At 42.3% G+C, this 23,654-nt stretch overlaps 3 protein-coding genes and 1 non-coding gene across 6 annotated transcripts; 3 read left to right on the top strand and 1 right to left on the bottom strand.

The window, feature by feature from the left end:
• The first annotated feature begins 699 nt into the window (after positions 1 to 699).
• Positions 700 to 7,761, top strand: chadla (chondroadherin-like a). The gene is given in 12 exon segments (XM_024799435.2): positions 700 to 854; positions 3,173 to 3,313; positions 3,315 to 3,332; positions 3,895 to 4,089; positions 4,167 to 4,322; positions 4,422 to 4,567; positions 4,811 to 5,049; positions 5,257 to 5,519; positions 6,165 to 6,501; positions 6,596 to 6,948; positions 7,169 to 7,335; positions 7,418 to 7,761. Coding segments are annotated over 11 exon segments (2,307 nt in total). The 5' UTR covers positions 700 to 854; the 3' UTR covers positions 7,710 to 7,761.
• A 2,458-nt stretch (positions 7,762 to 10,219) lies between these two features.
• On the top strand, positions 10,220 to 10,291 carry trnaq-cug (transfer RNA glutamine (anticodon CUG)). Its single transcript has one exon. It is a non-coding gene; the product is annotated as a tRNA-Gln (tRNA).
• Positions 10,292 to 10,421: 130 nt separating this feature from the next.
• On the top strand, positions 10,422 to 13,253 carry rbx1 (ring-box 1, E3 ubiquitin protein ligase). The gene is made up of 5 exons (XM_004575498.4): positions 10,422 to 10,578; positions 11,406 to 11,484; positions 11,620 to 11,690; positions 12,831 to 12,916; positions 13,094 to 13,253. Exons 1-5 carry the CDS (start codon positions 10,504 to 10,506, stop codon positions 13,104 to 13,106), a joined length of 324 nt encoding a protein of 107 aa, XP_004575555.2. The 5' UTR covers positions 10,422 to 10,503; the 3' UTR covers positions 13,107 to 13,253.
• Positions 13,254 to 13,612: 359 nt separating this feature from the next.
• st13 (ST13 Hsp70 interacting protein) lies at positions 13,613 to 23,654 on the bottom strand. 3 transcript variants are annotated; one of them, XM_004575495.5, is made up of 13 exons: positions 23,499 to 23,654; positions 22,962 to 23,101; positions 20,392 to 20,440; positions 20,202 to 20,298; positions 18,811 to 18,884; positions 18,599 to 18,665; positions 18,391 to 18,475; positions 18,174 to 18,284; positions 16,979 to 17,081; positions 16,695 to 16,811; positions 16,558 to 16,597; positions 16,232 to 16,338; positions 13,613 to 14,422 (listed from the first exon to the last, which is right to left on the bottom strand). In XM_004575495.5, exons 2-13 carry the CDS (start codon positions 23,069 to 23,071, stop codon positions 14,288 to 14,290), a joined length of 1,095 nt encoding a protein of 364 aa, XP_004575552.1. In that variant the 5' UTR covers positions 23,072 to 23,101; positions 23,499 to 23,654; the 3' UTR covers positions 13,613 to 14,287. The 3 variants fall into 3 exon arrangements, with proteins under 3 accessions (XP_004575552.1, XP_004575554.1, XP_004575553.1); XM_004575497.4 differs by lacking the exon at positions 23,499 to 23,654 and adding an exon at positions 23,309 to 23,423; XM_004575496.4 differs by lacking the exon at positions 23,499 to 23,654 and adding an exon at positions 23,219 to 23,345.

Below are 23,654 nucleotides of genomic sequence, written 5' to 3'. Positions count from 1 at the left end.
TTATTGGAATGAGTTTTATTTAAAAATAAAAAGCAAAACTTTAAACTCCAAAGATGTAATGCAGATACAGATTTTACAGTAATGCAAAACGGAGAAAGAAAAGTTGAAATGGTAGTAATAACTAGAAAAAGTTGCATTTCCTGCGAAAATGCTGTGTGAATGCCTTGCAGTGGAATCTGAAAACAGCAGGAGAACTATCTGATGAAAACACTGTGTAGAAGCTGAACTCTTTGCTGAAAACTGCTTTATTTGAAAGGGTACACTGAACAGTGTCACTAAAGCAGAGTGCATGCAAGCAGAGGTGTGCTAACAGCAACAAGTAGGATTCAAACCTGCACCAACAGATCTCACAGCAGCTGCTCATCTCACTGAGCCAAAGCAGTTCTTGTCCCAACAATAGATATGATGAGAGAAAAAATATGCAGGGGGCCGAAGAAGCTGAATTGTGCTGAAAAGAGGTAAAAAAGCTGAAATTCTTCTGAAAGAGCAGAAGAGGCTGCAATTTTTCAGCTACTCATTGAGCCAAACTGGTTCTCACGTAACTGAAAAAAGCTGACAATTCTGATAAAAACAGCAGAAGAGGCTGAGATTTGTGCTGATAAGAGGTGAAAACGCTGAAATTTCTGCTGAAAAGAGGCAGAACAACCTGGTTCTGCTCAATTTCAGTCCACCAATCAGAGGTACTGCGCCGTTTTTTGGAGTTACAAAACGTTGTGTAACTACTGTAAAACTCGGTGGGATAGAAGCACTTGTCCTGTCACTTGTACTGGGTGAATCGGCAGACTTTGAACCTTCACTGCGGACAGAAAGGACAGATTTCCACCCCTCAAACAAATGTAATTTATGGCTCAACGGTAAGATGACTGTAAAAACTGCTTCGACCGTGAGTGTCAGCAGTGTCTGAAGATGAATTGGCACAAGCCTCATTTGTTAACTTTGCTTTGTTAAGGAGATATGACGATTTGAAAATGGCTCTCATTAAAGAGTTCCAGCGCTGATTTTGAACAAACTCTCCATTGACTTTCTATGGAGAGTTTTCAGACTTTGTGTTGCTCTGAGGCGATCTGATAAAAATCTGTAACTTCCACAACAATGATAGTGACATTTTCTGAAAGCCAGCAAAAATCCCCACGTTTTGATGTATAATTTGTGGAGGTTGAGTGAAAATTGAGTGAGTAGCAAGAAGTTGTTCAGACATGAAGAGAAAGTTCAGAAAGGACAAGTTGTCACTCCGAGTTAATTGCATAGCAACCATAACAAGATAAGATAAGATAAGATAGAACTTTATTAATCCCTCGGGTGGGTTCCTCTGGGAAATTCGACTTCCAAAAAAAGCACAGCAACGACCGAAGTTACAGTTACAGAACTGTTATATATATATATATACACACACACACACACACACACACACACACACATATATAAATACAGAGACAAATATAAATAAAATATACAAAGGGGATAAATAGAATAAATAGGAATAAAAAATAAAAATACAAGTGAATTGCACATTTCAAGTATTGAGTCTATTGCACTGTTGACTATTTACAAAAAGTATTGCACAAAAGGTATTGTACAGTGAGGTGCAGAGGCACTGCAGCTTAGTTGTTCCCCCCTCCTTTGTCCTCCTGTTTCCCCTCCCTCTCCCCTCCAGAGAGGAGTTAAACAGTCTGATGGCGTGTGGGACAAAGGAGTTTTTAAGTCTGTTAGTTCTTGTCTTGGGGAGAAGCAACCTGTCACTGAACAGACTCTTCTGGTTGTTTATGGCCGTGTGCAGAGGATGCCCAGCATTGTCCATAATGTCCATCAGTTTCTTTAATGTCCTTTTCTCTGCCACTGTCACCAGAGTGTCCAGCTTCATGCCGACCACAGAGCTAGCCCAACGCATGTATTTTCTGGAAAATCACAAAGCTGCAACTGAAAACTTAAAGAGGCATTAAATTAAAACAGTAACACATATGAAAAAGCTGAATCACACATAAAAAGCCCAATAATTTGAGAACATTTTAAAGTTTGAATGGAGTTTCTACGTGAAAGTATGAGGAAGTAGTTAAGTTTCAAAAACAAGCAAGTTTTAGCAGAATTGTGGAAGTTTTCCATTCATTTCAATGGGACAAAAGGAAAAAAGTGTAATATTTTAAAAAGTATAATAGTAATAAATACCAAAAGATATAGCCGGAATTAGCAGAAATAACAGAATACTTTGAGGCATTCACACAATTATTATTGCCTGATGAAGCAGGCTTTTTTAAGGTTATAATGGAAGCTTATGGATGAAACTCCGGCATTCAGATTTAAAAGCCTTGATTTTTCCAAACCAGCAGTGAGTTATTTCATCTCATGTGTCAGCAAATAGAAGCTGCTCGCTTCTTGTGCCTCAGAAAATGTGAAGCCAGTGTGTTAATTTGCAGAGAGAGGACACAAAGATCAGGGGTCACCACAAAAGAATTTACCAAAGTCTTGTTTGTTAGCCTGTTGGACCACAGGCTGTAAGTACTGAGCACACTCAGAGTGAAGTAAAGCCCTCAGTGAACAACTTAAAGCCCGAACTGGCAGATTAAATCCATCTCTAATTCTTGTTACCAAGGAAACACTGATAGCACAGCCATATGGTTAAAGGTAAGCCAAGCTGCTTGTTTTCAGTGAGTCTGGGTTTTGAACTCGGATTTTCTTTGGAGTTTAGATTTCTCATATGGTAGCATTCAGTGTTAAGCTATATAGTGTAAGATATTGAGTATCGATCAGTTTTGATCATCACCTGCTACATCTATATTTTAAAAATGGCAGATAAATGATGTGTGCCATGTGTTGCTAAAGCCAAACCGTTGAGTTTTGGGAACCAGGAACCAGTTGTGGGAGATCAGGGGAAATCAAACAAAGTAAAAGGCTATGCTGGTTTCAACCGTGGAGAGCTCTTCTGCCTCCTTAAAGATACCTTAGGTAACATGACAATCCTTCAAAAATATTTTATAGACATGAAAGGAAAAGCAGAGTCCTTTATCCAACTAAATGAGGAGGAATCCATGTTTCAAGACCCCCAAATCTGTTGTTTTGCTTCTGTAAGGTGCAGAAGAGCTTTATAACTTGAACTAGTGTGTCTAGTGTCTGTCTCCCAACCCGGGGCCTTTAGCCACTCCTGTAATTCTATTTCTAACATGTGTTACTGGCACAGATGCAGATCTTCTCTGCTGAAGTCGTCCTCCTTGTTTTAACACTGTCTTTACCCGTGGAAGCCAAAAAGTGTCCCAGAGCCTGCAGTTGTGACAGCATCACACTCACAACAGCCTGTGTGGGCAAGAACCTAACAGATGTCCCCCCCGACTGTGGAGGAGGTGAGGAATTCAGGGGTTTTGCTGTATCTTAGACATGTAGGCTTTTTAAACTGAGGGTTGATAACAAGCTGGATGGATCCTCTCCTCTTTACTCTGAAGGATGGCGCGTGCATGTGTTTCAATAACAATTTCAAATGCTCTCCTCTTAACCTGACTGAGATGCTCTGGCACGACCTGAAAAGGGTTTTCAATTAAGACATCCCAGAAATATCGATGAACTGAAACAGGTTTATAGGACAAAGATTTCTCCTCAGTGAAACATCAGAAACATCTAAAGGGAGTTTGCTGCTGCTAAAGAAGCTTCTGTAAAATACTGCATGTAATTATTTTCCAGCCTGTGTTGTGAATGATCACTCATTGTCCTCAGTAAAGAAAGAATGAAAGCGTATAATTATGAAGCACGGACCACATTCTGTGAGTAATTAGTGCTGAAATCAAGAGAGAGTGATTTTAGAACCAAAGAGTGATTAGCTAACCAGACTTATTATCTGAATAAACCAGCCTCACTCTGGTTTCCGTCCTGGCATGTAATTGTGTGTCCAATACTCATTGTTTCCTCTAGATTACTGTGAAACTCGACCTGAGAAATAACAACTTGCAGGTGCTGTCCAGGGGGACATTCATGCACACACCCTACCTCACCCATCTCAACCTGCAGCGCTGCAACATCATCGAGATTAAAGAGGGCGCCTTTCGGACTCTTGGCCGAGTGGTCTCTCTAAACCTGGCTCACAACAAAATTGAAATCCTTTACCAAGTAAGATCAGAGGCCCGCAGTTTTTCCTCTCGAGTCTTTATTATGAGAATGATGTTCTCTTCTTTTCACTGCTGCAGGAGTCCTTTGACGGTCTCTCCTCCCTGAAAGAGCTGCGACTTGACAACAATCGCATCGAGGAGATCCAGCCTGGAGCCTTCACACAGCTCGGCTTCCTCAACACACTGGCCATAACCCACAACCAGCTGGTTTACATCCCTAACATGGTCTTCCAGGTACTCCAAATTATGGGTAAATACGTTAATAATCTTTTTGGATGTGTTTGGTAATGCGATTCCACAACGGTCCTCCTTCTCCTCCTCTTCCTCCTCAAGGGGCTGCAGAACATTAAGTTTCTTCGTCTTAGCCACAACTCTCTGAACAACCTGGCACCTGAGGCGTTTGCTGGGCTCTTCACCCTCAGCCGCCTCGACTTGGATCACAATGAGCTGCAGTTCTTCCCCACACAGACAATGACGAGGTGGGACAACCTGGACGACTGTTATGGGACGTATTGATATGTGTGTTTTAATGTGTGTTTAGCATTGAATCCTCAGCTGCAGCAGCACTCAGAAAGAAGTCAATAATATATATATATATATATATATATATATATATATATATATATATATATATATATATATATATATATATATATATATGTAGTAAAATTTGTGAGCTTTTAAGTGACAATTTTAAATTGCCATGTCCTCCACCTGTTAAGACTCCGTGAGGTCACACGGCTGCACATGAACCACAACCCCATGGTCTACCTCGGGGAAGATTCCGTTTCCATGGCAAAGCTTACACACCTGTACCTCAGCCACATGTCCCTTCAGGACCTCTCAGACAAGGCCTTCTCTCAAGCCCCCCTCCTCTCACACCTTGACCTCAGCCACAACCATCTTCGGTACGTGGAGCCCTTCTCAGGCCCTAGAGACCTCACCAGCCTCAACCTGACAGGTAAAGCCTGTGTTCTGATATTTTTTATTGGACACAGATTTTTACTTTAACATAACAGGCTTTCATTTTTTCCAAACCAGCAGATGTAAGTGATCTGACTTCTCATGTCTCATAGTGAGGCCAAGAAAGAAAGATGTAGGGGGGTGATAGCATACCATGTGTCATTTTTACATGCTGACCAACAGGCATTTCTTACTTTTTCTAAAGGGAACCCCATCTACTGTAACTGCTACATGTCTCCACTGAGGCAGTGGGCGAGAGTTAGTGGTGTGAAGCTGCTGGGGGCCTGCTCTGGACCTCCTCACCTCTCAGATGAGCCTCTGCAGGCGGTGTCTCCTCTGGATCTGCGCTGCAGGAGGGGGGAGTCACCGGTGGAGGAGGAGGAGAGTACGGAAAGAGTCCCACCCACGGTCACAGCCACTGCCAAGCCAAAGCAGAAGGTCAAGTGTCCAGCTAACTGTGAATGTGATGTAAGTTGGAGACAGAAAACACTTCTGGGACACAATGAAAGCAGGAAGAAAAAATAAAAACTCCAGTTTCTCATAGATTTGCTGTTTTACCACACTCTCACTTGGCTCACTTGTACTTACTTACTTCGCTAATCACAGTAGAGCACTTGGCTCTCAGACTGTGGCTTACTTGTGATTCCTAGGATATTTAAAAGTAGAATGGGAGGCACAGCCTTCAGCTTTCAGGGCCCTAATCTGTGGGACCAGCTTCCAGTTTGGATTCAGGAGGCAGACACCCTCTCTAGTTTTAAGCTAGAGAGCTATGCTAAAAGGGTTTTGATAAAGCATATATTTAGGGGTTGGATCAAGTGGCCATGCTATATGAATAAAATTGAGTTGAAAGCTCTAAAACTCCACTGTAGGTAGATGGGTAACATAGTGGTAGATTTTTGGCACACCACAAATAATGCTTCAAAGGCCTTTAAATGAAGGCTAATGCTGCATGCTACAAGGCAGCTGTTTTACTCATATGTTTATCAGTGTCTCAGAGCACTGTGATATGTCGGTATTCTATTAAGTAAACCCTCAGAGTACTTCCTCGATGACTGTTTGTTATTTCCACTGAGACGTTTTGCAGGTTTCACATTCAAAACTGATTTTCTCTAGACTGAGACCCAGCATGCCACATGTGAGGGTCGGGGCCATACTAGAATCCCACGAGGCTTCCCCGCCCAGACGCAGTTGCTGGACCTCCACGATAATCACTTCCACTACCTTCCAGCCAACAGCTTCCCAGGCAGCAGCCAACTTGTTTCTCTTCACTTGCAGTCCTGCAAAATCCATGAAATTGAAGGTGGTGCCCTCCAAGGGATGAAAAACCTTTTGTATTTGTATCTTTCTGATAATGACCTCATGTCCTTGGACCCCAAGGCCTTTGCTGGAGTGCCCAAGCTCACCTACATCCACCTGGAGAGGAACAAGCTGGCGCAGTTCCCTGGATCAGGTCAGTGGAAAAATTACATTAAGTCTGCCTCAGTAGATACTATCTACAAGAAACACTGGAACTAAAACATGGCTGTTCTGTGTCTTTCTTCTAGCTCTGTCACTCTTACCAAGTCTGGTTGTGTTACATCTGGAGCAAAATGCCATCTCTAAACTTGAGACCAGTGGGTTGCTGTCCTCACTGGGCTCTAAACTTACTGAGTTATATCTGGGCAATAACAACTTAACTTACATTGCCAAGGGCGCTCTTGACTCTGACTCTCTATGTACCCTTCACCTGGATTCAAATCAGCTGACTGAGGTGCCCACCCACGCTCTGCTTGAGACCCCTAATCTGCAGGAGCTCAACCTCTCTGGGAACTCAGTTCGTTGGGTGGGACCAAATGCTTTCCAGCCCTTATCCAAAAGTCTGAAGAGACTTTACATGGATCATATGGGAATGGAAAAGGTACGAGAGACCCTTTTAAGCTAATATCACAAGTTCGTTTGCAACGTGTTTATGTTTTCTCAGCATTGTCAGTATTTGAACACCAGCCAGGTTTCCAATATCTAGTCCAAACGTGACTGTACTGTTTATGTGAAAATATGTGCTGATTATTCACTGCACTGAGGGCTTGTTCAAGATAAAGAATTTTCTTTTCAACTCTTTGTATTGCACCACTGTGCAGATCTCCAAGGATGCACTGCTGGGGCTGGCCTCAGAGCTGCGGACTTTGACTGTGAGAGGAAACCAGCTGGAGGAGTTTCCTGATCTGAGCCCACTCACCGGCCTGGAGATTGTGGACCTGCAGGACAACCCACTGCGTTGTGACTGCTCTCTGCTTCCTCTGCGCAGGTCGGTGTAAGATTTACCTGGGACTACAGTTAGAATGAACTGACAGCTTTACTGACTCTGTCTCTTTGTATCTGTGGCTCAGGTGGATGGAGAATGTTAGTTTGGAGCTGACCACAACTTGTGGTCACCCTCCTGAGCTCAGAGGTCAGAAGGTCCGGGGCATCCACGTCTTCAAGTCCTGCCCAGAGAACATTTCTCCACCAGAAAAGAAGAGTGCTGCATATCCAAAAGTGAAGAAATCCAAAGCAGACTCCTTGAAATCCCGAAAAGTCAAAGCACAGACCACAGCTAAAGTCACCAAACTGCCCAGGAAGCAGCCTCAAAGAAAACCTGGGCCACCAAAAGTAACAAAGAAAAAGAAGATACTGAAATGAGAACATGTAACTCATTTTCCTTTTCCTCTTTTTTTGCAATAAACCTGAGTGTTAAGGAGCTGGGTTTCTTGAAAGCTACATTTGTTTGGTTCTAAATTAAAATGTTGAGCCATGCAAGTCTTTTGTATCCAAGCGAAAAATCAAAGTCAAAAAGTCAGAGGAAACCTGACAGTCACTCAGCCAATCTCTCACCATTCTTGCAGGGATACTTTAATGCAACACTAAAAAGGTTTGTTGAGAGAGAATAACAACGCATTTTTAGAGGAGCCCAACTGCTATGCATATTACAGAAATGTATATTTAGTGGTGCACATACTAATTTACAGAGGCCAAGCGTCAAGTGTCTATAGGTGAAATCAGCGAGGCCATGTTATCCCACATTGTCCCTATGTGAGACGGCACAGCAATATCCCACATTGGAATTGAGTGTAGTTTATAGAAGAACCACATAGCCAAAAAAAAATCTTATCTATGGGTGTATCCATACTGAAAGCTAACAAAAACGGACAAACACAGCTAGTTATGTGCAGTACTGCAAATGTTGGTATTGATCTGATATCAAGCCAGTATTCCCTATACCAATACAAATATTTTTAGCCTATAAGGGCAGCTTATGTAAGGGAGATCAGTGTTTCATGATTTATGAAATAGTCATCAATATGCAAATTCTGAACACATTTTAATGACCACTAAAATCACTTTGATTTTTTTTTTTTAATTTCCCACAATAATTAGTTAACACGACAACAAAACAAATCTTTCACCTTCTTAATTATTTTAAAACTATTCTTTTTTTTTAGACCTGTCTTTTAAGCACTTTTGGTCAACATCTGTTATCTAAATGTGCTATAGGTTTTAAATATTCTAGACGTGACGGTAAATACAAAATCTTTCAGATATTTTCATACAGCATGTCTGAGCTATAGTTTTTTAATTCCAAAATTCAGTGGGCTACAAACTGAACTTATAGGATAGAAGCAAAGTATTGATCTTATCACCGTAGCATCGATGGGAGATCAATAGTAATTCAAACTACTTGGCAGTGTTAGCAACATTTGTGCTCTAACAATTTACACTCAACAAAAATATAAACGCAACACCTTTGTTACTGCTCCCATTCCCCATGGGATGGACGTAGAGACCTAAAATTCATTCCAGATACACAATATAACCATCCCTCCCAAACAGTGGTCACAAATCAGTCCAAATGTGTGGTAGTGGGCACATCTGCTATATTGAGATAATCCATCCCACCTCACAGGTGTGCCACATCAGGATGCTGATCTGACATCATGAGTAGTGCACAGGTGTACCTCAGACTGCCCACAACAAAAGGCCACCCTGGAATGTGCAGTTTTCTGCGCTATTGGGGGTCTGGGGACCCAGAACCGGTCAGTATCTGGTGTGACCACTATTTGCCTCATGCAGTGCAACACATCGTCGCATGGAGTCTATCAGATTGTCAATTGTGGCCTGTGGAATGTTGGTCCACTCCACTTCAATGGCTGTGCGAGGTTGTTGGATATTCGTGGGAACTGGTACACGCTGTCGTATACGCCGGTCAAGCACATCCCGAACATGCTCAATGGGTGACATGTCCGGTGAGTATGCTGGCCATGCAAGAACTGGGACATTCTCAGCTGCCATCTGCCCTGAACAATGGGAACCACGATTCATCCGTGAAGCGCACACCTCTCCAACGTGCCAGACGCCATCGAATGTGAGCATTTGCCCACACAAGTCTGTTACGGCGACGAGCTGGAGTCAGGTCAAGACCCCGATGAGGACGACGGGCATGCAGTTGAGCGTCCCTGAGACGGTTTCTGACAGTTTGTGCAGAAATTGTTTGGTTGTGCAAACCAATTGTTCCAGCAGCTGTCTGGGTGGCTGGTCTCAGACGATCTTGGAGGTGAACCTGCTGGATGTGGAGGTCCTGGGCTGGTGTGGTTACACGAGGTCTGTGGTTGTGAGGCCGGTTGGATGTGCTGCCATATTCTCTGAAACGCCTGTGGAGACGACTTATGGTTGAGAAATGAACATTCAATGCACGGGCGACAGATCTGGTTGACATTCCTGCTGTCAGCATGCCAATTGCACGCTCTCTCATTGCTTGTGGCATCTGTGGCATTTTGCTGTGAGACAAAACTGCACATTCCAGGGTGGCCTTTTGTTGTGGGCAGTCTGAGGTACACCTGTGCACTACTCATGATGTCAGATCAGCATCCTGATGTGGCACACCTGTGAGGTGGGATGGATTATCTCAATATAGCAGATGTGCCCACTACCACACATTTGGACTGATTTGTGACCACTGTTTGGGAGGGATGGTTATATTGTGTATCTGGAATGAATTTTAGGTCTCTACGTCCATCCCATGGGGAATGGGAGCAGTAACAAAGGTGTTGCGTTTATATTTTTGTTGAGTGTACTATATCTAATTGGAAATGACAGACCATTGTGTCTGTGATACCTACCTTTATACTGAGCTGTAGTTGAGGGTTAGTCGTGGGGGTTCCATGGTGTAATGGTTAGCACTCTGGACTCTGAATCCAGCGATCCGAGTTCAAATCTCGGTGGAACCTAAATGTTTTGGATGGAGAAGCTTTTCGCTTTGTGTTCATGAAAGTTAACATTGTTAGCTTTTGAAATAAATATAAGAAAATAACTATGATCTGTCTTCATTACACCGTCAAATATCGATATAATACGCTTTAAAATTTCTCAAATTCGACGGCGGAAACTGCCGCTCTTCTTCCGCCTGATTTGGCTCATACGTCATACTCTTCCGTTCAAGATGGCAGCAGCAATGGACGTGGATACACCGAGCGGTACTAATAGCGCAAGCAAGAAACGATTTGAAGTAAAGAAGGTATGGCTGTAAAAAGTCTCTCACCGGGGAGTTACTAAGAAGCTGTCTAATGTGAACAATGGACGCTATCATAGCTCAGTGCCGCTCACTGCCTTTACTAAGCTAACTCTAGCATGCTAACTTTAGCGCTATGTCACTGTGGCATAGGACACTAGGCTTGTAGCTGTTAGTAACGAATACCCACGAATTTGCACTTCCCATTAAGGGGCCGAGAATCAACGCCCTTACAGATATCTCTGAATTAATAACAAAGGTGTAATGGGCAGAAACACATCAGCTGTTCAAACGGTACCCCGGCGGAATTAGCCTAGCTACACATCACACGTAATTTTTGTTTTGTATTTAAAAATAATGTTTACACGTTTGACATGCTTTCGATGGCGACTGTGTGTCTCGTTCTTATGCTATTCTTTTCTCAATAAGCTAGACTCAAATGATATATTTAGGGCCCCATGCCTTAAATCTCTAATGATTTGAGGACTTCTATAGAGTTTACAGTAACATCTCAGGCGTGTTTCTGGGATGGGGAAGTGGATAAGGCCCTCTTACAGACACTCAAGAGATGCTTTTGCTTCTTCTTTTTCAAATCAAAAGACATTTGACACTCATAATGAACCAAAGTTAAAATATATATTTTTAAATAAAACATATGTTTATGTCATGTTTGTTATTAAGCTCAAAAAGTGCCCCTCAAGTCACAGCAGTTTGTGCACTGCTGGCCCTCGTGTGGTTCAAATAAGGGGATATAGACATTTTTTAAATTAAATAATCTCCAGATTATGAATCTTGGATCATATATTTGTGTGATTTTATTTTTCCCCCCTCAGTGGAATGCTGTGGCGCTCTGGGCCTGGGACATTGTGGTGGACAACTGTGCTATCTGTAGGAACCACATCATGGATCTCTGTGAGTTCAGTTTTACATTTTGGTCTTTGATCTCTTTGGTGAACATTTTGACAGTAAATGAGGTTTGCTTATCATTGTAGGTGATATGGTGCTTTTTATGTTGACACATTTCTCTTTTCCCTCCTCACCCATTAGGCATAGAGTGCCAGGCCAACCAAGCTTCTGCAACCTCTGAAGAGTGCACTGTAGCCTGGGGTGTTTGCAATGTAAGCTTCTATATAACATGTACAGTGTGATCAAAATGGTCTCAGCTCCCCTTTAAGACCATTGCTCTTTGTTTGAATTGCACTGTGGAAGAAAAATCCTGATCTGACCACTTGATTTTCTCTGTTTTCTCTCTGTCTTTGCTGTGTGTGATTGGCAACAAAAGCCAATCTCACACACAGCAAAGAAGATGAAAATGGGTGTCTGAAATTATTTTTTGGGAACAAAGGAGGAAGTCATAGGAAGTGTGTGTGCCCTGCACTCCACAGTTCAGGTTGTTTCTACTGAATGATCTCCCTGGGACAACTCAGGATATCACAGTAGAACTGAGTCTTCACAGTCTGACCCTGGTGTCTGTAGCACTGACAGTTGTTGATGCTCCCTGTTCAAATTTGGCATTCATACTGAAAACATGCAGATTCACAAAGTCAGATTAGGATTTCTAAGGAGTGATCTTAAAAAGACGATGACAGGCACCTCCTGTAACAATCATCTCTGCTGCCAGGAAGGGCAGATATAGGAAGTTCTATGTATCGGGCAGAGGTGATCTTCCAGATGATATATCATTATCAAAAATGATCAGCATGCTGATCCATAAAGGTGAGAGGAATCATGTTAAACACAAATTAATATTAGTATAACTTCTGAAGCGATTTTCCCAACATTGATCATAATGAACTTTAATAGGAATTTCCTGCACAAGGCTGTTGTGCTTATAAGAGCTTGCTCATGCCAGGTTTATATGCAGGAACTATACATGCAATGAACACTATTTAAATGGAAGGTTTTAAAGTTTCCCAAATCCTTAAAAATGGTTTTAAATAATCTGGGATAACTTGATCCTCTGGTCATTTTGTTATTTTAAGCGCACATGATCTATTTCTTTGTTTTCCAGTTGTGCCTCAAAGTTTGATTGTTGTCGTGTGGAAGTACAAAGAATTAGTATTAGCAGTATTGCCAGGTCTCTCTTGGAAATGAGATTTTTGCCTGGATAAATAAAGGACTAATAATAAATAAAATACATGATACTTAAATATTGTAAACCTGAAGTAAAATATCGATTTTCCACTAGAGAAGTTATTTTTGTTAAATAAAATTCTTTTAGGTAGTTTTACCATCCTTCTACTGTTTCTCTTTTCCAGCATGCTTTCCACTTCCACTGTATTTCTCGCTGGCTGAAGACCAGACAGGTGTGTCCTCTGGACAACAGGGAGTGGGAGTTTCAGAAGTGAGTACCATGCATTACATTGTATACAGTTTTACTGTGTGGTCCAATCACAAGGGTTTAAGGGGTTCCTTGGTTAACAGTGCATTTGATCATTTGTTGACCCGCAGAGAAAATTGTTTATTCTTTAAAACTGAAGAGCTGTACTGACAGAACATCCTCTCTGTCATGTTTTCACAGATATGGACACTAGCTCGTTTATCCTTCACCCCTTTGTTGGCTTCTGCAAGCAGCACCCTCACTTTATCCTTGTTCTGACCCGCTTATAAAAGCTGTTTCTCATGTATTTTGTTCTGGTATATTGTAAGTACAGAAATAAACAGGAATCTTGTGAAAAATACAGCTTGTGTGACTTGTGTTGTCGGAATTTTAAAGAGGAAGGGACAAGCAGCACATTTTCAGGGGTTGTGGGCAAAAGACTGAGTTAATGAAGGAGATCCAAAGGACAAATCAGCCGTCTGCTGTGACAGGACAGTGCTCAGTCAGATCTGCTTTGATAAGAGCCCAGCCGGCTGCGTGTTAGAGTGGTAATCCTCTGGCTGAAAGACAGATGTTGTGGATGGATTAAGTAGCTGGTGGCCCACTCTCCCACCAGGCCGGATTTATCAAAGTACCTTTAAAGACCCACATTTGGAACCAGCTGATGTGTTTGTAAACAGATTGAGGCAATGATTATGACAGGTTTAAAGATGAGTCGAGTTTTCTGATCATTCTTTCCAGTTTAATTATCACAGGAAAACTGAAGTCAAAATAAAAATGAGTGAACTCTTTTACACATGACATTTAACGGGAAACAGAACTAGAAATGCAGATCAAACCTGATTTGCAGGAACAGAGCTTTTATTTTTGTGAATTTTTCCAACAGGGTCAAACATGTTCAATACTTTTTATAATAATACGTCTGATAACAAGAAGGGCCCACAGTGGTGTGAGAGTTCAGCTCCGTCCACAGAAAGAAAGAAACCAGTAGCTAAATCATAGTGAGTATTAAACAGCGGTAGAAATGTTTCTAAGCTAGCGTCTTAATGCAGGAGGCTCCCGGTTTGGCTGTTCATGACGCAGGTTAGAAAACGTCAACCTGTGGTTTAAGTGAATTCCCAGCTGAGATGTGCTGGACGGGGTGTATAAGTATCAGACCTGACTCCTAACCACCGGGCTGCTTTGTTGACATGTTGCTAAGTGCTAACAGGTTGATTAAGAACATTAAAAAAAAAAAAAGAAATTGCCAATCTTCCTCTACACCATGCCAGATAACCCGTCACCTGCTCCCCTGTTTGAACTACACACAGTGAATAATTGTTGAAAAGCTTTGCTCTCCAGATTGTTTCACCACATATCCACTCGTTCTTCTCTCCCATTTCGGTCCCGTCCTGTCTATGGCTGTGGAGGAGCTCCAAATTTAGAGCTCAGCTTGGTGACGAGGGCCATGATTTTGGGGTTGTTCTGATACTTGGAGATGTTGGCCGGGTTCTGGGCGACATCCTGGAAGGCGGCCATCACCTCAGGGTCCTGGAGTTGGATATTGGACAAAAATGGGGTCAACTTTGCTCACCCAGGGCATTTCCAAATCAGCTTAACAAAAACTGTTGGATGTTTTTTTGTTTTTTTTTAACCATAGGTCATATGGTGGTCTTACTGATTCAACAATGTATAACAGCCATGTGTGGCTGAATGATTTATGTCAGGAGTAGGCAACTCCAGGCCTCAATTGCCAGTGTCCTGCAGGTTTTAGATCTCACCCTGGGTCAATACACCTAAATCAAATGATTAGTTCATTACCAGGCCTCTGGAGAACTTCAAGACATGTTGAGGAGGTAATTTAGCCATTTGAATCAGCTGTGTTGGATCAAGGACACATCTAAAACCTGCAGGACACTGGCACTTGAGGCCTGGAGTTGCCTACCCCGATTTATGTACTGTTCAGCATAAGAACTTGATTTAAATCCAGACACACCAGCCTGTCTGGCACCAAGAACAATGTTGTATTGAAAGCCACTTAAATCACCAGTATGTTGCTCAGTCTGAACTTCAGTTTGTCATCTGGATCATGTCTACATGCCTAAAGGCTGCTGCCATGTGATCGGCTGACTAGACCAGGGGTCAGCAACCTTTAACACCCAAAGAGCCATTTGAACCCGGTTTCCATGAAAACGAAAACACTGGGAGCAGCAAATACTTTTTGACATCTAAAATGAAGATAACACTGTATATATTGTTTTTTACCTTTATGCTTTGTGTGAACAACTAAGGTGTGTTGCTTATGAAATCCATGAAGTGTTACAGAGAAAATTACATTTTATTTATGTAATTAACACATTTTGAACTCTTAAAGAAATATAACAAAAGGAAAGACACCCAGCTGAACTAAAATGATTCAGCAAACAAACACTGTTGTGAGCCGCCACCCTTATTTGGGCTTTTGGATCCTTGACCTGACTTTTAAAAAAATAACTGGAAAAAAAGTACTATGCTGCTAAAAAAGAAAAATAGATATTTGCAAAATTCTGCCTAAATATGTATTTTACCCGGTTAATGTGTCTGGCGGGGCGTGGTCTGCAGCGCCACTGCAGGGGAGGCGGACACACCTGAGCGGCACACGCAATCACGCCTCGCCGCCTTAACGTCTGTGCCATCTATGCTGTTGTGTTGGTGTGTGTCGGGCTGTGAGCTGCAAAGCTACAGGCGGCTGTATGCGTAAAGCAACCGTGAGTGAAAAGTGGTCAATAAAGAGAAGCTGAAAAGCGTGTTCATGCAAACATCGTCAGGTCTGCCGTGATATGTTTACAATGGGACTTCTGCTCCTGAACCTCTGCACACAGCATCTGCAAATCGGGGCTGTACGAAGTCACTTTCATCTTTACGCAGGACAGTAAGCTGTCATCTGTGAGGCGTGAGCAGTGTTTGTTTTTAACATAGTTCACGGTGGAGAATAGCTGCTGACATAATGTTAAAGGTGACATCAATGATTTTTAAATGTCAAAACGATGAGAATTTTTCCTAAACCAAGTAGAAATACAGTTTCTAGGTATCTGCCTTTATTGAGGTGCTGGCTACACTGTGCAGACAGCTTTGTCAGTGAGTAAAAATTAGAACAACAACTAAATTCATCTCCATGCTGCCCTAAAGGCTAAAATAATCATTTGTTACTGTGTGGAAAAACAACCAACCCACTCCTGAAGCTCCCTGGTCTAAGTGTGCGCATCAAAATTGTTCTATTAGCCGTCCTGTCTACAAGACTCTCCTCAGCACCGTGTTACGTGTTAAAATAACCAACCCTAACCATGGGACAGCTGTGATGTGGAGGACAGAGTTAGTCACCTTCATGGCATTAAGCAGCTCAGGATCTTTCAGGAGTTCACCTAGACCAGCCATGCCGGGACCAGCTCCGGCTCCACCTGGGAATCCGCCTGGGAATCCACCCGGACCTGCCAAGCAATGATTAGACTTATACTTGCACTTATGTGTCTAATAAATGGATGCATAACAGAACCCTGACATGAACACACAGCTTCACACATTGTTCTCACCCTGGACGTTGCAGACACGGGATGATCAATAAAACAATCAGTGTTTACAGGAGTATAAATTATGGGACTCCATCATAAGGCATTCGGCAGTAAAATGAGTTGCTTTTGCTCTCCTACCTGGGAAGAATCCTCCTCCAGCCTGTCGTGCTTCCTCTTCCTGTTGCAAAACAATGAATGAGACATTCATCAGTGTCATACAGTTTTTGGATTTTTTCACTCCTGGAAAATCTGTGGAATTCCTCCCAGCAACTCACCCTCTGAGCCCGTGCGTGCTCCTCTCTGGCTTTCTTTATCCGGTCTTGCTTCTCTTTGATCTCCTTCTCTTCTCTCTTGCGCTCATATTTGCGTCTGTGCTCTATGATTTTGTTGGCCTGAAAATTACAAAGAGTTCATCTGCATTAAGATCGTGTAAACAGATCAGGACTTTGCTGTTTAACTGCAACCTTCTACATATTGAACTACCTGCATTACTGTTCCCACCAAAAAAATGAAACTGTGGCAAAGCGTTTTTTAATCTTTCTGTTCACTTCACTATTACCTTTGGCTGGACCTCCTTCAGCATTGCACTGGCATCCTCATCATAGTCCAGTTTACAGGCTGTGGCCAGGTCCCTGGCTGCCTCCTCCCAGTGTCCCAGCAGCCTGCAGCAGGACAAACATCAATTTACTGACAATATTTGGTTTCCATTTCCAGTTACCTTCTTCAGAACTTTAATAACTCACATATTTAATCTCTTTAGGACTTATATGGCTGCTTGAGTTAAAGGTATTTCTAAAAGCTCCTAAAAAGCCTTCAGTTGATCCAAAATGCTGCACCTGTAGCACCAACAGAGACTAGACACAGAGATCAAATTTCTCCCACATTAGCTTCTCTTCTCTGACTCACTGCTAAATCCATAATTGAATTTACAATCTTTTTCCTCACATATAAAACCCTGATCAATCAGTCCTCATCAAATCATCCTGTTACTCTCATAGAGCACTTCACTCTCACACTGCAGGCTTACTTGTGGTTTCTAGAAGTAGAATGGGAGGCAGAGCCTTCAGCTTTGAGGCCCCAGTTTGGATTCAAGAGACAGACACCCTCTGAAATATCCTTTAGTTAAGAAGCCACTACTGGGCAACATTACATTTTCTCTACTTTCATTTGTCGTCATCTCCCTATGCACTCCTTTTTTTCCTTTTCCTTCACCCCCAACAAGTTTTTTTTTTAAATAAATAAAACCGAACTGAACTAATTGAATACAGTGAAGCAGAGCTGACAGAGATCTGCTTAACATCACCTCCCTTAATCTGACTCACTGAAGTGTTTTTGTCTGTTGTTGGTGCTATTTGGAGCATTTTTAAGGCCCCATTCACACAGGCCAAGAGGGAAAATGCACATTCCTCCATCTGTTTGGTGATTGGTGGTTGCTGAGGGCTGCTGGCTGTTGCTAGGTAAAAGAGGGTGCTGTACCAAAAAACCTTGTCACATGTAGTTTGCATGGAAGACATCAACTTGTCTGCAAACTTTAAAATTTTACTCTCCGACTGGTTGTGAAAGCTGAAAAAGTGTGACATGAACCAGAAATGGACAATATTCGCCTTCAAAATAAAAGCATGTCTTATCACTGCAAACATCATGAGCACTGACCAGCCCATTTAGGGGAGTAATTCAGGCCTGAATGATGCTTTTGCGGAAGTTTGGAATGAGAGTTTGGCTATGTTGCCTGTGCAGCAGAAGCTCTCTCGTACCTGTGAGCTTTCCCCCTCCACTTGTAAGGCTGTGCAGAGTCTGGATTGATGCTGATGGCTCTGTCACAGTCTCTTATGGCTGCGTTGGGTTTCTGCATCTGGATGTAGACACTAAAACGAAGAGAATAACCAGTTACACTCAAAGGCATTCAGAACAGACGGTATCTGAGGGAAGAAGAGGCGGTGGTTTCAAATGAAGGACACAGTGGACTCTCACCTTGCTCTCTTGGCATAGAGGATGGCAAGGCAGGGGTTAAGCTTGATGGCTTCAGTGAAAAGATCCAGAGCTTTCTGCAGATCACCTAAAATATATTTAAAATGAGACATTACAGATCATAGAGTCCTTTTAATTTCTTCTTCCATGTACAGGGAGAAGCATTCAGGAATTGCATTCACTGTTCATTGTAAACAGACCATCAACCCACCTTCTCCTAGAGCGTTAATGGCCTCCATCTTCTTCTCATTGGCCTGGTCCATCATTTCCTCTGTGACCTGTGGGAGAGTATGGATATCTATGCCTCAAGTCTCTCTAAAATTTAAAATATAGTAATTTCTCTGTCTCTGAATCTTAGTCAGGGGCTCAGCTTCCAACTAAGATAGGGTTAAATTTTGATTTAATGTATGTGCATAATTTTACCTCAATGTCTTCAAGCTCGCCCATATCCTGCGGGTCATCAATGTCTGGCTCGATCACTCCCTCTCTGTCGATTTCTGAGAAACCAAACACAAAAACATAACATAAATAATTAAGACGGGAGCAGTTTGTTTTATAACTTGGAGGGTAGACAATTACTCGCATCAGCATCACTGCAGGACTGAACCATTATTGTTGGCGGGGAACGTTTACTCAGCTCCACACTAACTGAAATAAGCTCAATGAAATTATTGGTGTAGCTTAAAAACAGGTTAACAGCTAGCAAAAACTGCACCACATCTCAGCTACCAACAAGGGATATAATGTAAAAACATTCTATGTTGGGATGTTACACCAATTTTTATGTGACCACATCAGAACTGTTAGTGAGCTATTTTTCTGCACATGCGTCCAGCCACATCTCCACTGTGCTCCATCTGTCGATAGCATTAGCTTTTTCAGCCTGGATGGAAAAAATTCTATCCTGACCTGAAATGGCTCAAGTTGAAGCCAATTGGACTTCTTTTGGGTTTCACGTCTCATCCAGTAAGCCCCTTCAGCTCTAAAAGCTCACGGGATTGTCAGCGTGGAAACACGAATGGTGGTTAAATCAAAACTGGATGTAGACTGCCTCCTGTTCTCTGTCCAAAATGTGAACATTAGAATCCTCAGGAGAGCATCCTTTGTCCTTTAAAGGCAAACATACAGCCCAGTCTCATCCTGTAGAAGAGGTGTTGTGCCATGTGGCTGTGGAATGGTCGCTCTCATGTCTATAACCAAGCACTCCTCTCTGCACTGAGTTGTTTAGCTAGGGTTTTTGTCTGAGTGTGTGGCTGGGTCTGAAGTGCCGTGGATGACAGCGTTATTCTCCCAGTCACTGTGCTCCTCACTGGTTGATGCTTCAGGTTCTTTTCGGTGCATTTTTGGTGACTTGATAAAGGCCCAGTTTGGATATCTTTTAATATGTTTATGTCTGTGTGTTTTCCCCGGCATCCTCCTTGGTGAACTTAATGTTTGTATCCTGATGGTAACTGTTCAAGTAATTTCTCTTTAGTATTCTTACTTGATTCTTGTGTTAACTCCCTCATTGTTATAGTTTAGAAATATTTAGAATAAGGAATTTAGATGATTGCGGGTAAGCTCTGAGTCTGTTTCAGTACTAAATAATGATGTTAAAATGCTTTAATAGGATGTAAATAGAAGTGTTTTCTGTTTATTTATAATTAATTAAAACATTCATTGATAAATAAAGGACTAGCAGTTAAAGTGTACTCTATTAAAAAAAATCTTCTGTAAATTGTGTTCATTATTTCATTTAATCTATTAAATTTACAGCATGTAAATCAAAGCTCCAGGCTGTCATGAAACAAAGTGTTGAGTGGGGCATACAGTACCTATTTCACTCTCCTCGCTCTCAGACGGCACAGCAGGCGCAGGCTCAGGCTCAGGAGGCGAAGCTGCGGTGGGTGGAGGGCCACAGGGACAGCCACCCTACAAGTCCGAAAGCACGCTTTGTTACGATGAGGTGTAATTTCTGACATTAGCATGAAGTAAAAGGCAATTAAATAATATTTTAGGCATCACCTGGCATGAGTCACTTGTCTTGGGTGGTGGAGGGATTGTTGCACCCATGCTGCAAAACAGAACAATAAAATAAACACAAAACATTAAATTTTAAGACATTGTTTTGGAGGAAAAGCCTAAACAGATATTGCAACAGGGTTACTTCACCTGAACATATTGCTTAGTTAATTTCTCAACATTTTAGTGTAATCAAATCATATACACCATCAGATTTAAAGTTACGTCCCTCTCCTTGGTACCACTTCACTGAACCACAGCATCTAAAACTGCAAAAAGTGAGCTTAAATTGAGTAAAACAAGCAGCGCACAAAGTAAGGCCACTTTAATGATCCCTGGGTCGCTGGTTTCTGATGATGATTTTGAGATCACATCCTGTGTTGCGAGACCCAATCTTTGTGGCGTGTTGGCCGGTTCTGCACCTCTTGAGTTTTGTAACTTGGTTCGTTGCCCCGCAGAAGTCGCAGGTTGTTTGAAGACACAAGTGTACGATCGTGTACTGACGCCCGGAGGGAGATATTGCAACTGTTTGAAAACGTGTGTAGAAAGAATCAACCCCCCCCCCCTAAAAAAAGACACTCAACAAAGTCTTGGCTTCAAGTTTTGACTCCTTCTCTTTCTTATCGGCACTTGTGATGCGATATTGTCGGAGCCCTAACAACTATCATTTAGGAAAATACTGCAGCGACTTTTTCATGGCTTAACAACCAGTATAAGCCTGTATCTGTGTGATGACGGTACGGAGTGAGCAAAGCGATCACAGCGGACGATATATTGGCACCTTAAAACATTCATTCCGTGAACTTTGATTTGAGATTTTGGCCCACATGCCTCTATGATAATAATTGTGAGGACAGATGCTGAGAAGGTGTACTCACTAGCCCCTTACCCTACCTAACCCTATTTAACCTGTCCCAAACCTTTAAAGACCGTTCTTTTATCCCCACAGGAAGTTGTGTCAGACCCCCAACAATCATAGTGGGCTCCTGGTGAGCCCAAGAGTGTAGTAAAACAAAACCTGTATTCAAATCCATCAGAAAACTAATGATTTGTAGTTAGGTGTTAAAAAATTAAGTTAGAGCTCAGCAGCACACACATATATCAGATCTGTCCTTTGGTGGGTGTCTGAATACTAGTAGTCTAGTTTTTAATGTTTTGGCTAATTGGTTTTTAATTCAGTTTTTCCAAGCAGTTTATTTCTAAAAATTCTCAGCAGCACAGACAAAAGTCTGCTACTTTAGTTAAAGTTACAGTGCTGAAAATCTCACCACCAGATGTCAGTCTTTTGCAGACTGCAGTCAACTGATTTCAGCTTGTTTTTAAACCCCCCCAATTCAAGTGCATAATCCCATCGAACTTCTGCAGGACAAACAACTGACTGCAGTTCATCTGTATTGAGTACAGGCTGTCAGTCAGCTGTTTACCTCAGTTGTCAATGTGTTTCTAGGTCTATTTACACTGGAGGCAGCTGTAAAACTGTGAAAGCTTTGAAAGAGTCTGAAACGAATCGCTTTCTTCAGATAACAGTGTCACTGAGGTTTGTTTATCACATGGAACAGCGATTTTTAGGACACAAGAGACTAAAATTACCTGGCATAATGTTAGCTTATAACCAACTTTTGTTGTTTAGCCTGCTCATTGTCTGCTCAGGAGGGTCGCGTGTCTAATCGGCTGACAATACCCAACTGTGACAATATCAAGAATAAATAAGCACGTTTATGCACGTTTCTGTGTGTTAGACCTCTCTGAGTTCAATTTAGGAGATGAGGCTTGAGGTGAGGAGCAAGAGGATGATGTTTTATTAAGATGCCATCGTGCGTTTTTCACTTCTTTGGTGAAGGGGACCGATAAAACCTAGGTGTAACTTTTCATATCTTGAGTGGGAAGGCGCAGACACAAATTAAATCTCACCTCCACCGTACGCGAACGCTTACGATTTCTCTGCGGCCTCTGACGTATGCTGCTGGTCTCTACCCACATACAGTGATGTACATGTCAGTCACTGTATTCAAGTTTGCAGGGTAACATGGCGGCTTCCATAAAGTGACACCTGCTCCTCTGTATTTTTTTAAGAGAACTAATTAGTTTATGAGAACCTCAATTTGTTGGAAATGTAATTACACACTAATTGATGCATATTCTTAAGCACAATATCTTTTTATATTAAACAAACTCAAAAAAAATAAGTGACTGCACCTTAAAAATATATACAAATAATAGTACCACAGTCCGAGCTGTTCAGATGAAAAAACAAAACAGTTTTCTGCATTGCAGAGTTGAGGTATTAACATCAACGGAAGCAAAACAACCTCTGGGGTTTTAATTTAACAATTAGTTGTGTTGTGAGGCTTTGCTTTGTGCACCCTACGGTGGGGGGGCCGTGTTCTTTACCGTTAGGTGGGCGGAACAGGGCATGTGGTCAACTCTACAGTCTGTTTCAGATCTCACCTAAGCACTTGTTTTGGCATTATGAAAAAAAAAAAATCATCTGTGATTCCTTAAACCAGGAAGACCAGCATTAGACAATGGCTTCCCACTGTTTTTAGCAACAGGTAAGTTCCCAGTGTACTGACTTTAGCAGCCACGTCCGGAAGAAGCCCATCTCTGGAAGGTGCAGGATCCCGGGATTAGCCTCGCACAACTGCACGAAGCCTTTCAGCTCGGCCACTTTCCGTGGGTCCATGCTGCAGTTTCACGTCCACCAGACGGAGCTCTAGGTGCAGGGGGAAACCAGAGAGGAAAAACAATCAACAGCTTAGCAAAGTCCGGAGTTGTGTTTAGCTGCACGTAAACAAATGACAGCATCCGTAAGCTAGGTATGCTAACGCACAAGGATTGAATGAGCGTGCGCAGTAACCAGCTCCACAGTTCAATATAAAACCAGCACCAAGCGCTACTGAAGCTTTATAAATGAACCAACCACGCAACGCCTATGAGTATTGACTGTTTCAGGGGTCGTAGGTCAGAAGTTTCTAGAAATGTGAATTCATCTGTGACGCGGCGACCGTTTGACGCATAATAACGTCGTTAGCTTGCTGCACCGCGGGCCATGATTAATGAAAATAGTTCGTAGATGCAAACATTATTTTCAGGAATAAAAGCAAACTCACCCCGCCGAAGATATGCCTAACTGACAGTTAAGGAAAAAACACACAGAAGAAGCCTGCAGTCGATGTTAGTACTATAATACACCTTCACCGACAGTGGCGTCGCTCCTGGGTTTTCATTCAGGCGTGTTATCGGACAGACCAAGGGGGTGAGGGTGG

This window comes from Maylandia zebra, linkage group LG4 (genome assembly GCF_041146795.1).
Source record: "Maylandia zebra isolate NMK-2024a linkage group LG4, Mzebra_GT3a, whole genome shotgun sequence".
In the NCBI taxonomy this organism is placed as follows: Eukaryota; Metazoa; Chordata; class Actinopteri; order Cichliformes; family Cichlidae; genus Maylandia; species Maylandia zebra.
This window is presented reverse-complemented; position numbering and strand designations above follow the sequence as displayed.